General features: G+C 42.7%; 1 protein-coding gene and 1 pseudogene across 1 annotated transcript in view; one reads left to right on the top strand and one right to left on the bottom strand.

Moving 5' to 3' along the window:
* Positions 1-889: 889 nt before the first annotated feature.
* Positions 890-13,851, bottom strand: part of DFFB (DNA fragmentation factor subunit beta) — a 62,423-nt gene continuing 49,461 nt past the window's right edge. Inside the window, exon 8 of the mRNA XM_072608670.1 lies at positions 890-2,126. Within this exon, the coding sequence (XP_072464771.1) occupies positions 2,111-2,126 (16 nt within the window). The 3' untranslated portion in view covers positions 890-2,110. The remainder of the gene's footprint in view (positions 2,127-13,851) is intronic.
* On the top strand, positions 3,346-3,811 carry LOC140503163 (ragulator complex protein LAMTOR1 pseudogene; annotated as a pseudogene).

Here is a 13,851-nt window from a genome sequence, read left to right as displayed (position 1 = left end):
CTTGACACTCACTAGCTGTGTGACCTTGGGCAAGTCACTTAACCCCAATTGTCTAATCCTGAGTCATCTCCAGTCATCCTGATAAATATCTGGTGACTGGATTCAGATGGCTCTGGAGGAGAAGTGAGGCTGGTGACCTGCACAGCCCTCCTTCACTCCAAACAAAGTCAAGTGCAAGTCACGTCATCAATTCTCTGATGGCATGGTCTATTTCAGCAACGAAGGACGAATACACACACACAAAAACCTCCTAACTAGTCCTTCCCTTCTCCCATATATCCTCCACTCAGTTGGCAAAATAATCTCCCTAAAGCACAAGACTAATCAAGTCTTGCTCACTCAAGAAGCTTCTTGAGTGGATTCTTATTGTCTCTAGGATAAAAGACAAACTCTTCTCTTTGGTATTTAAAGTCTTTTACAATCTGGCTCCAGCTTATCTTTCCAGACTGATTTTACATTACTCCCCCACATGTATTTTAAATCCCATCAAAGCTGGACTATTTGCTGTTCCCCAAATTTAGCATTCCATCTCTCATTCCAGTTCTTTGTACAGGCTGTACTATAGAACTCTCCTACTTGGAACGCCCTCCCTGCTCTCCTTTCCCTCACTAGTATCCATGAAGGGTCATAGCAAGAGCTGCCTTTACCAATCCTCCCCTGCCACTTCCCACAGGTATTACTACTCGCCCTCCATCACTAGTTTCTTTTGTATAATCTGTAGTTTATCATATTTGTATTTGCTTATGTGTATATATTGAACCCCTCTCCCCACAATAAACTATAAACTCCTTAAAGGTAAGAACAGGTTTTTTTGTCTTTTGTTCCCCAACACCTAGCACAACCCTGTGCAGATAATATATAATTCATATTTATTTAATTAAATGGACTCAACCAATATAGAACTATTGGGTTTGACTTTCTGGGTCCTACAACCTTGGAATTTGGAAATTCATAAGGATTTACTGAAGCATAAGCAAGTCTAATGTCTACTTTTATCATATAGGTTGTTTCATGAGCCCTGAAAACCACATGAATAACCAGAAGTGAGTATCAGTAACTCAGAGAATTGCTTCTCAACCACTTGGTCCATGGTTAATGGTTCCTGGTCTACAAAACTCTGATCACCAAAATGGTTTTACTTTCTAAAGCTTTTTTTTAAAAATTAATTCCTCCTTGTGTCCTGCTTTTCCATCCCCAGTTCCTTCCTTTTCCTAGTCCTCACCCTATGATCCAATAAGCAATAGCATTGGTGCTGTAAAAAGCAATGAAGTGAGTTCAAAGCAGAAAATTCAACTATTTTTACCATCCTGGAGTATTGTTTAAGGTAAGAAACTTTGACCCAATGGTTCTCAATCATTTTTCTCATGTTTCATGAGGCTTCCTGGGCTCAGAAATATTTAGCAGTATCACTATTAACAAGTGATACCCTCTAGCTGTTTCACAGAGGAAGGGTGAGGTCCTAGCCTTCACTATGACTCCAGCTTGTACAGGGATGGTCCCCCATGGGTCATGAGCTGATGGGGCAGGGTCCTGTTTGTGATTAGATCAGGAATCTTATGTTTGAAAATTGCAACCCTCAATGAATCGTGAACTGGATTAAAGCAGCAGCTTTCTATTTTAAATAAGGTAGAATCTCCTAGATTCAAAACTGAGGCTGGTCTTGAAAAAGCAACACTATATATCAAATGACCATCAGAGCTATGGGCTATGCTAGGGTCTCACTCTTGGGAAAGAAGCCAAGGGTACTCTAGGAGCAGAGGAAGAAGGAACATGACTAGTTGTTCGTGGTATGACTTGACCTACAGGTGCAATCAGGTCTTCAAGACCCAAGTCTTTTGAAGGATCTCTTGACCTCTGTTGTGTGTGACTCCAAGAAAATCAGCCTCGGCTCTCCTCCTCAGGTTGGGCATGGGAGCAGGATTCTCTGTCCATAGTTCCTCCCTGCTCTTCTGTAGGATGGAATGATATGGAGCATGGTGGCTCAACTTCCTCACAGCAGAAATGAATAGGATATTCTTTAGTAGGCAGAGAAGTGACCAGTGATTTTTTTTCCTTTTTTTTCCCTCTTTTCTTCTCTCCATGATAGGATTTGAGATATGAGGATATGTCCTCATATCCAGGCAGGCCTGATAGACATAAGACAGATAGAGATTATTAATCCACTAACAACCTCTTTCTAGAAAGAACTATACATTACAGCTTATGAATATTATTAATCTATTTTTCATGATACAGTATTCCTTTTTGATAGAGTTGCTCTAATAATTTCCCATGTACTTCATTTTTATTTTTTTTGGTGGGGCAGTGGGGTTCAGTGCAGAATTGTAATTTCTTCAGCGTAGAATCTTCCTATTATGGCAACTCCCTTCATGAATACAAATTGGCAACTCATTCATAACTCATAGTCTTAGAGAGTTGCCAGGACCACTCAGAGGTTCAGTAACTTGCCCATAGTCACATCACATGTCATAGAATATATGTCCTTCAGGATAGATTCCCCAGACCTGAGCTAGAGTTACATCCGAGCAACTCTGACCTATTAGTCACCTAGAATCTAAGACTCTCCCATTGGACTGTGAGGTCTTTGAAGACTGGAAGTATCTTACTTTTGTCCTTATATTCCAGCACCCAACACAGTGATTGGCACATAGAAGGCACATGTGCTCATTAAAGGATGACTCAGAGACGGGACTTGAATCCAAGTGTCCTACCTCTAAGACCAGCCCTCTCTCCTTACTATATTCTTCATGGTGCCTTTGCCCTGTCTCTCCCTTCCTCTCTCCTTCTCTTTTTCCAAATTATGTATCTTCTAGGGTTCAGTTTCCAGACTAGCAACTCTTATGGTCAATGCCTAGAGGATTTAGAGAGTACCAGCCCTCTAGACATTTGGGGATGGACTGCGCAAGTAGGAATACTGAATCAAGATTCCATTGAAGTCCATAAAGAGAGACTGCTTAGCTGTCATTCAATCAATCCACAGGCATTTATTAAGAACCTATTATGTGACCAGGTGCTAAACAGTGGTGATCCAATTAATTAATTGATTGATTAATTAATAGGTAAATAAATGAATGGATGGATAAAATGGTGAGGAAAAAAGCAAGTGCCATCCTCAAGGGGATTACATTCTAATTGGTGGAAATATCATCTACATAAATAAACACATTCAAGACATAGACAAGTCAGTCAATTAGTATTTATTAAAAGTGCCTGGCGATTCTGCCTGCTGCAGTGGCAGCAGTGCAGTGTGGGAGCCTGCGGGCCATGGGCATGGGTCATGTGACAAGAAAGAGCTCCTGTTGGACGAGATTCTCCAAATCTGAGCTCCCAGAGCTGGCCCCGGCCATGGGGTGCTGCTATAGCAGTGACAACAAGGACTTGGACCAGGATTGAGAGGAGCAGAAGCTACTTCTGGACCCCAGCAGTCCCCCAACCAAGACCCTAAATGGAGCAGAACCCAACTACCACAGTCTGCCTGCAGCCTGTATAGATGAACAGGCCCTGTTGTCTTCTATCCTTGCCAAGACAGTCAGAAACATCATTCCCAGGGCATGGAGTAGCATGCATACATGGATCGAATAAGATGATACAGTACCAGCCTAGCTGTCCTGGGCAGTAGCTTGACTCACTGGAAGAAGCTGCCACCACTGCCATCACTCACCAGCCAGCCCCACCAAGTGCCTGCCAGTGACCCTGTCCCCTTTACAGATTTGCAGCAGGTTTCCAGAATAGCTGCTTATGCCTATAGTGCACTTTCTCAGTCTGGGTCGACGCAAAAGAGGAGTTGGTCGTGCAGTTTGGGGTCCTGTGAGGACAATTTCTAGAGAGGTCTCCCTTGTTCCCACCTTCCTTTCCGCTTATTTCTTCCTGCTTGTACAGAAACCTAACTTACTACTAACCACAGAGAAGAATCTACAACAGTAGTCCAGAAGTGTTTGGGGGCTTCATGTTGATACACAATGAGTTCCCAAGAAGTCTTTGTGCATGTGGCCCTGGCTGAATACTTTGTGGGGAGGATCTATGATGGTTTTGCCACTTGAGGGGTGGGGAGGAGTGGGAAGATAGGGATTTGGATGTGAATTATTTCATGATTGGGGTGGTAGGTAGGAAGAGATTTGATTTCCTTGAGATCACCCTTCTGTGCTGGGGCTTGAACTGATATTAAGGGTCTAAGAACTAAATTGGTTCTTTCTGTTTCTCACACCCAGTTTTTACGCTTGATCCTTTAATTTTATTTGTTTTTGTTTGCCACCCTCCATAAAAGACATCTATCCATTAAAAAAAGGTGCCTATGTGCCAGGCACCCCGCTAAGTGGTTGGGTATCCAAAAAGGCAAAAGCAGCACCTGCTTTCAAGGAGCTCACATTCCCATGAGGGAGAGAGCCTGCTAACAGCTATGTATGAATGAGAAATAGCCAGGATAAATTGGAGACAATCAGATGGGGGGGAGGACATTTACTAGCAGCTAGGATGGGGGAGTATCTCTAGAAAGAGGTTCCCAGATGTGGGATTGTGAGTATTCTATTCGACCAACTCCTCTCAAAGAGCCAAAAGCCCGGGTGATTCCCAGAGTCTTCCAGGCAAATGCCCAGCTGACTCTCTAGGATAACCTGAAGCTGGCCTGATTGATCCAACAGAAATAGATTAATCAAGTGACAGCATAATGTTGGTCACTTTTCTGTGACACTCTTGGGTAATCACAATGAAAACCAAGGAGGTTACAGTGCTTTCCCCTGCAGCACACTATAATGTCCTGGTCATGGGATTATGCCTTCACTGCCAAGTCAGACTGAAAAAGAAACTGCCCTGAGAAAGAGACTTTAATTCAGGCTTATCCAAAAAGAACATAAGGCAAAGACTGCAGTGCTTTTTTTCCTTCAGTTCCTGCGATAGTGTGTCTTCTTTCAATGTTTTTTTCTTTTAAATATAAAGGGTAAGCTTTTTAGAGGGGCAGTTAGGGGGTGCCATCGTGCATAAAATACCAGGTCTGAAGTCAGGAAGATTCCTGGGTTCAAATGCAGCTTCAGACACTTACTAACTGTGTGGTCCTGAACAAGTCATTTAACCCTGTTTGCCTCAGTTTCCTTATCTGTAAATGAGCTGGAGAAGGAAATAGCAATGCATTGCCAAGAAAACCCCAGATGGCGTCATGAAGTCAGACACAAATGAATAACAACAAAAGTTTTTTAAAACCAAATCTGCATCTTGCTGGCCTTCCTCTGTGTCTGCAATGAGATGTGTGTGCTCCAAGCCTGGGTCACTTCAGCTACAGCTCATTAATCAGTTTAAAATCTCCTTGCATTTCCTCAGTAGTCCTTGGAATCTGTGCCAAAGGGCCTTCAGGTATTAGAGTTTAAGGAAGGTCTGTTTCTCATGAGAAGGTAGGTACATTTATCAGTACTTTACTAAGAACTTTAGAGTTGGAAAGAATGTCAAAGATCAATTAATCCAGCTCATATCTGAACCAGAATGTAGGGCAGGGCAGAGAAAAAAGTACTGGATCCAGAGTCTGAGAACTTGAGTTCAAATCTTGCATCTGATGTTTACTGCCTATGTAACCTTGGACAAGTTACTTCCCCAAATTTCCTCATCTGTGAAATCCGGAGATTGTATTAGATGGCTTCTGAGGTCCCTTCTAGATTGCAGAATCACTGATGAGCCTCTGCTTGAAAATCACAGGAAAGGAGAACCCAAAGCTGCCAATTCATGCCAGTTTTGAATAGTTCTAATTATTAGAAGGAAACTAAGTGGCTAGAGTCAGAAAGATCTGAGTTCAAATTTAGCCTCAGTCACTTACTAGTTGTGAGACCCTGGGCAAGTCACAACCTCTGTTAGCCTTAATCCACAGGAGATGGAAGGGGCAGTTAGGTGGTACAGTAGATAGAATAGGCCTAGGGTCAGGAAGACTGATCTTCCTGAGTTCAAATCCAGCCTCAAACACTTATAGGACAAATGAAAAGCCCGAAAGACAGAGTTTCTGGGTAATTAATAACTTATTAATTAGACTAGTTGATAATAAATCGATGGTCAGTGGTTTCTCTAGGTAACCAAAGACAAAACCATGGAGATCCCCAAGTGTTTAAATTCCTTTGGAGGAGGAGATGCCCTGACAGGTGAAAATCAATCTTGATTGGTGAACATTAATGAGGGGGTGGGCATATTAATGAGGAGGTGAGCTAAAAGTCTTAGACCTCTCTGGCTGAGAATGTAACTTGACTGAGCCACCTCCAGCAATCTGGACAAAGGATTCCATCTTGACCCACTCTGGTTGGCTCTCTCCTTCATGAACTGAGTTCCCCTAGATGGCAATGGAAGGGCACAAGAGCATGCCCTCAGTGCTTCAGGGCTGGAATGCACCTACATTATATTCGGTAGATCACTATTCTAAACAGAAGTAAAGTCCCCTAATTGGGAGCCATCCACTCAAAGATTAGGCCAATCTCATCTATCAGCTTTGTCCTTCAGAGACTGGCTGCATAACCTCCAAGGGCTGAATGAGAAAATAGAAAGGCAAACCTCAATCCTAATTCAATAATTGGTTATTAATATAAAAACAATCACTTCTCTCATTTACTAGCTGTGTGACCTATGTAAATCAAGTAATCCTACTTGCCTTGGTTTCCTCATTTACAAAATGAACTAGAGTTCATTGGCAAACCACTCCAGTATTTCTGCCAAGAAAACCCAAAAGACAGTATGATCCACAGGGTAACAAAGAGTTGGAGAAAATGAAACAACAATTTTCAGGGAGATTTCCCTCTCATCAGACTTAAATCTGCCTCTGTAACTTCCACCCACTGCTCTTAGCTGTCTCCTTTGGGGCGAAGCAGATCAAATCCTTTAAATGCTATCGTATTCCCCACCCCAACCCTCAGCCTGTCTTCTACAGTTCCTTCCATCCAGTGCCTTTAAACAAGCCTTGTAAAGTTTGGACTCTGGTCCTCTTGCCATCCTGGCAGATCTTTTGTGGAAGCACTCCAGTTTACCTAAGTTAAGCCAGTCTGGCAGGCATTTATTAAGCACCTACTGTGTACTGGAGATACAAAAACAAACTAGAAATAGTTCCTGTCTATACATCAAGAGATTTACATTCTACTGGGGGAAATACAATACCTAGGCAAGTAGAGAGGCAATCAGTATTTAGTAAGTGTTTACAACATTCCAAGCAATATGCTAAGTGCTGAGGATACAAATAGGAACAAAAAAGAAAGAGCTTACATCTAATGGAAGAAGCCAACCCATAAAAATGAGCTAAAAAGAGGAGGTAGGGAGGAGATGATGGAGGAATAATGGCCAAGTCCAGAGAGTCAAAAACCAAGAGGGGAATGAAGCATGGAGGTCCCAAAATGGAGGTCCTAGAAGGAACTCACCCATGGGAGAAAAGATAAGTATCTACATGGATATTTAAAAAGAGAAAGCACTAAAAACCAGGAGGGTCAGGAAAGGCTTCCAGTATGAGGTGGCCCAGGAGCTGAGCCTTGAAAGGGAGACAGGAATACTAAGAGGTGGAGGTAAGAAGGAAGCTCCTTCCAAGCAAGGGGAACAGACTATGCAAAGGCAGGTGGTTTGCTGAATTTGGGGAATAAGAAGTCCAGCTTAATTGGAACATTTAGTACAAGATTTATTCCAGTTTGGCTAGAAAATCCTGTAATGGCAGGCTGAAAGAAGATTGTGAAGGCATTTTAATGGCGAGCTATCATTTGCATTTTATCCTGCAGGTAATGGTCACTGAAAAGATCCTGAACAAGGGAGTAACAAGGTCCAACTCGTCCTTTTGGAAGACTACTTTGTCAGCTGTAGAATGATGCATCAGAGAGAGGAGAGAGGAAGCTGGGAGACCAATCAGGAGACCAAGACCATAGTCTAGTAATTCATAAAATACCATAATATCCAGATCTGAATACGGTACTTCAAAAGCATTCTACCCAGAGCAGAGAACTCATCATCTACCGTTCCTCATTCTAGGCATTCTGGAATTATTCCATATGGGGGTACCACTATGGCAACTGTAATCAGAGTCCCCTCCTTTCCTACAAAATGTTGCCCATAGATCACTGAAACTGCCTAAACATGACTTGTCCAAGTTCCCAGCTTTATAAAAACCTTGATCTCAGGATGATTTTCATCCATATCAAATCCCTATATAGAACTACAGAACAAAACGTACTATGAAACCAATTTTAATGAAAATAGGCCAGGTTAGACAGTTAATATAGTATCCTTTTTGCTTTTTCCTTAAGGGCTGGCAGTGATTATGTTAGTTAGTGATTTCCTGCCAGTCACCTACCAATCTTTTTACTTACATCCATACCCAAGGGAAATAACACCATCAGTCAAAGCAGCAGTAGCATCATTGAACTAAATGAATGACATGTCCAGCAAGATCAGAGGTTCATAAAAAGTTATCCATGAACTTGGGTTTTTTTTTTTTACTATTTTGAAAATTGTATTTCAATATAGTTGATTGCCTTTCTCATCCTACGTATTTTTTATGCATTTAAAAACATTACTCTGACTGCAGATATAACCTCAAAAAAGGTTAAGAACTCTTGAACTAGACAGATAGACATGCAAACTGTTTACAAATTCACCTCTTCCTAAACAAAGATGGTGGCAAAACTCCAACATCCCAGACTGTTACAGAAAGGGCCCCAGCCTAAACTGCCGATTGTGTTTACAAGATGCAGCAAATCTACATATTGATTCCAAGAATGTCTACAAAAGGTGCTCATCATTATCATTTTTATGCACTAAGAAGATGGTATCATCTATATTTCTGGTCTTCTAGGGAGTCATTCCATGAGAGCAGAGAGCATTAGGATGCTTTTGAAAGAGAGTATGAATCACACCTCAGTTATGCAGCAATGCACAGAAGGACTCGCAAGCAGTACATGGAGTTGTTTATTATAGCTCACTTTTCAACCTTTATAGTTTAACTGGGAGGCCTAATGTTTCTGACAAAATTGCCTGATTTAAATGTTTTCAGAGGGTAAAGAAGGAAGGAAGGAAGAGAAAGAAGGAAAGGAGGGAGGAGAAAAGAACATAAGGAAGGAAAGAAGGGAGGGAGGGAAGGAGGAAGGAAAGAAGGAAAGGAGGAAGGAAAGGAGTGAGGTAGGAAGGGAGGAAGAGAGGAAAGAGAGAAGGAAGGAAAATGGGAAAGATGGGAGGGAGGAGAAAAGGAGGAAGGAAGGAAGGAAGGAAGGAAGGAAGGAAGGAAGGAAGGAAGGAAGGAAGGAAGGAAGGAAGGAAAAGACCATTTCCACTAACTTTAGACACACAATATGTAGTCTACTGTGTGTCTATTTATTTGAACCACATAGCTTTAGGAAGTTTGCATTAGATAGATGAGGTTAGTTAACTGTATGATGGGTTTTAGGAGAGCTCAAGGTAGAGAGAGAACGTGGCACAAAAAGTCTTATATAGTAAGATTCTGGAATTATTCAGAGCATGAAAAAGTCTTAGTCCACCATGTTCTTTTCTAACTCTTATAGCCCAGAGTGAGGGAGTAGAAGTCAGGAGAGACCCAGGATCAAATCTTGTCCCTATTTCTTATTAGCTATGGGACCATTTAACCATTCTAAGTCTCATTTTCCTCTACTGTAAAAAGGGAGCTAATAACAGCACCTACCTCTCAGAACTGTTATGAGGAACACAGCTTAACAGATTGCAATCTGGAAGCAACCTTAGAGGTAATCAGGTCCAACCCTCTCTTTTTACAGATGAGGAAACTGAGGCCCAAAGGTGATAATGTATGTAAAGCACTTTGCCATCCTTAAAGCCCTAATAATTGTCTGTTCTTATTGATGTTGTTAATGCTTTTTACCTAGTGTTTTATGGAAAGGCTGTATTTCATTTTTGGTAATTAACAATACTACCGAGTAATTAATTGATATTAACATTAATATAGCACTTTAAAGATTGCAAAGTCCTTCCGGTACATTCTCTCATTTGATGCTCACAACATTCTTTTCAGATATGTCTGTTACACAGATGAGGAAACTATGGCTGAGAGAGGATAAGTGATTTACCCAGGGTCACCCAGCTAGTAAGAGTCTGAGCCAGAATTTAACTTGGGTCTTTGTGACTCAAAATCTTTAAAGGACAAAAAGTAGCTTCTTAGTTTTGTAAGCACCTCATTGAGCTGATCGCTGAGTACCTGGGACACTGCTGAGGGTTTAGAAATGAGACTCAAGGGAGGTGGCTAACAATCTACATCACTGCCCTCACACAGGATGGTTGGGGCAAGAAGAGAATCAGAGGTGGGAAGGGAACATGAAACAATTCAACCCCCAGCAGGAGGTTAATCTCCATTAAAAGTAAAGGTGACCAGCTGTTCTACTGCTCTAATGAGGACAAGGAACGAAGAAATAGGTTTAAGCTAGGGCACAGAGGAATTAGGTTATAGACAGGAGCAGGACAGAACTTATGCCAAGCTCACTAATTATATTAGCTGTCTAATTTACACACTGTCAGAAATCCTTTTGTACCCAAATCCTCCAAATCTGGGATGTGAATTTCAGGCTTCCAAATCTATGCAGCTCCATTTACATCCAAGTCAAAGCATGTCAGAACTGGAAGAGGCCTCAATGAGCCAGCCTCACCCCTTTGTCAGGGTCAAGAATAAGGACTGGAGGGGGGGCGGAGCCAAGATGGCAGAGTAGAAAGACGCACATACACATAGCTCCAAACCCACAACCCACAGAATGGCTACAGGGGAGCAACTTATGGCGAATTCTGCACCCAGAGGCCATGGAATATTGGAGCGAGGGAGATTTCTGTTCCGGAGAGACCTGCAAGCCTCTCACGGGGGGTCCTTCGCGCAGCAGACTGGGCGCCGAGACTGGGAACTGAGGGCAGCCCTGCAGCAGCCGCGGCACCAAGAGGAAAAGATCCAAGCGGGCTTCAGGGACGGGATCTCCAGCGGCCACGCGGGTCCCTCCACCCACAGAGGGACCTGCAAACCTCTCGCAAAAGGTCCGTAGCACTGCAGACGCGGAGCCCAGCCCAGCCCAGACCTGCTGCGGCCACGGCACCAAGAGAAACAGACCCGAGCAGGCTTCAGGGACGGGATCTCCAGTGGCCGCACAAGTCCCTCCACCCACAGGTGACAGGGGTCAGTGAGAGAGTCTCTTTGGCGGGTTGAGAGGGGAGTGGGGTGCCCCCATGATTCGGGGCCCCCCCGGGAGGTAGAAGCTGAGAGGCGGCTGCAGACAGGGGCTCCCCAAGCGGGTGGGAGCCTGGATCCATTGTGGAAGGTCTGTGCATAAACCCCCTGAGGGAACTGAGCCTGAGAGGCGGCCCTGCCCTGACCTGACCACCTGAACTTAATTCTCACACTGAATAGCAGCCCTGCCTCCGCCAAAAGCCCTAAGGCTGGAAGCAGCATTTGAATCTCCCCAAACGCTGGCTGGGAGGACCAGGAGGCGAGGTGGGTGTGAGGAGAATATTCAGAGGCCAAGTCACTGGCTGGGAAAATGCCCAGAAAAGGGAAAAGAAATAAGACTATTGAAGGCTACTTTCTTGGAGAACAGACATTTCCTCCCTTCCTTTCTGATGAGGAAGAACAATGCTTACCATCAGGCAAAGACACAGAAATCAAGGCTTCTGTGTCCCAGCCCACCCAATGGGCTCAGGCCATGGAACAGCTCAAAAAGAATTTTGAAAATCAAGTTAGAGAGGTGGAGGAAAAACTGGGAAGAGAAATGAGAGATATGAAAGAAAAGCATGAAAAGCAAATCAGCTCCCTGCTAAAGGAGAACCAAAAAAAGTTGAAGAAATTAACACCTTGAAAACTAGCCTAACTCAATTGGCAAAAGAGGTTCAAAAAGCCAATGAGGAGAAGAATGCTTTCAAAAGCAGAATTAGCCAAATGGAAAAGGAGAATCAAAAGCTCACTGAAGAAAATAGTTCTTTCAAAACTAGAATGGCACAGATGGAGGCTAAGGACTTTGTGAGAAACCATGATATCACAGAACAAAGAGAGAAAAATGGAAAAATGGAAGATAATGTGAAATATCTCATTGGAAAAACAACTGACCTGGAAAATAGATTCAGGAGAGACAATTTAAAAATTTTGGGACTACCTGAAAGCCATGATCAAAAGAAGAGCCTAGACATCATCTTCCATGAAATTATCAAGGAAAACTGCCCTGATATTCTAGAACCAGGGGGCAAAATAAATATTCAAGGAATCCACAGAACACCGCATGAAAGAGATCCAAAAAGAGAAACTCCTAGGAACATTGTGGCCAAATTCCAGAATTCCTTGGTCAAGGAGAAAATATTGCAAGCAGCTAGAAAGAAACAATTCAAGTATTGTGGAAATACAATCAGGATAACACAAGCTCTAGCAGCCTCTACATTAAGGGATCGAAGGGCATGGAATAGGATATTCCAGAAGTCAAAGGAACTAGGACTAAAACCAAGAATCACCTACCCAGCAAAACTGAGTATAATACTTCAGGGGAAAAAATGGTCTTTCAATGAAATAGAGGATTTTCAAATTTTCTTGATGAAAAGACCAGAGCTGAAGAGAAAATTTGACTTTCAAACACAAGAATGAAGAGAACCATGAAAAGGTGAACAGCAAAGAGAAATCATGAGGGACTTACTAAAGTTGAACTGTTTACATTCCTACATGGAAAGACAATATTTGTAACTCTTGAAACATTTCAGTATCTGGGTACTGGGTGGGAGTACACACACACACATGCACACACACACACATACATAGAGACAGAGTGCACAGAGTGAATTGAAGAGGATGGGATCATATCTTAAAAAAAAAATGAAATCAAGCAGTGAGAGAGAAATATATGGGGAGGAGAAAGGGAGAAATGGAATGGGGCAAATTATCTCTCATAAAAGAGGCAAGCAAAAGACTCATTAGTGGAGGGATAAAGAGGGGAGGTGAGAGAAAAACATGAAGTCTACTCTCATCACATTCCACTAAAGGAAAGAATAAAATGCACACTCATTTTGGTAGGAAAACCTATCTCACAATACAGGAAAGTGGGGGACAAGGGGACAAGCAGGGTGGGGGGGATGATAGAAGGGAGGGCATGGGGAGGAGAATGCAATTCAAGGTCGACACTCATGGGGAGGGATAGGATCAAAAGAGAATAGAAGTAATGGGGGACAGGATAGGATGGAGGGAAATATAGTTAGTCCTATACAACACAACTATTATGGAAGTCATTTGCAAAACTACACAGATTTGGCCTATATTGAATTGCTTGCCTTCCAAAGGGAAGGGGTGGAGAGGGAGGGAGGTAAAGAAGTAGGAACTCAAAGTGTTAGGATCAACTGTAATGTTCTTACCACTAGGAAATAAGAAATACAGGTAAAGGGGTAAAGAAAGCTATCTGGCTCTACAGGACAAAAGAGAAGACGGGGCAGAGAGGGATGATAGAAGAGAGAGCAGATTGGTCACAGGGGCAATTAGAAAGCTTGGGTTTGGGGGGGGAGGGGATAAAAGGGGAGAAAATTTGTTACCCAAAATTTTGTGAAAATGAATGTTAAAAGTTAAATTAAAAAAAAAATTAAAAAAAAAAAAGAATAAGGACTGGACTTAAAATGGCATCGGCATTGTCTAAATGAGTTGTCTAGAGCAAAAAGTAACTTGCGCAGGGTCATACTACTAACATGAGTCACAGGTAGAATTTGAACCCAGGTCTGCCTGATTTCAGGGCCATGTCTCTATCCTCAGTGCTACCCTGTCTCTCTACCCATCTTTGTCTTGCTATTGGTCAGCAGTGTTCAGTTGTATCTGATTCTTCCTGACCCCATTTGGGGTTTTCCTGGCAGAGATACTGGAGTGGTTTGCCATTTCCTTCTCCAGCTTGTTTTACA

Source organism: Notamacropus eugenii, chromosome 5 (genome assembly GCF_028372415.1).
Source record: "Notamacropus eugenii isolate mMacEug1 chromosome 5, mMacEug1.pri_v2, whole genome shotgun sequence".
Classification (NCBI taxonomy): domain Eukaryota; kingdom Metazoa; phylum Chordata; class Mammalia; order Diprotodontia; family Macropodidae; genus Notamacropus; species Notamacropus eugenii.
This window is presented reverse-complemented; position numbering and strand designations above follow the sequence as displayed.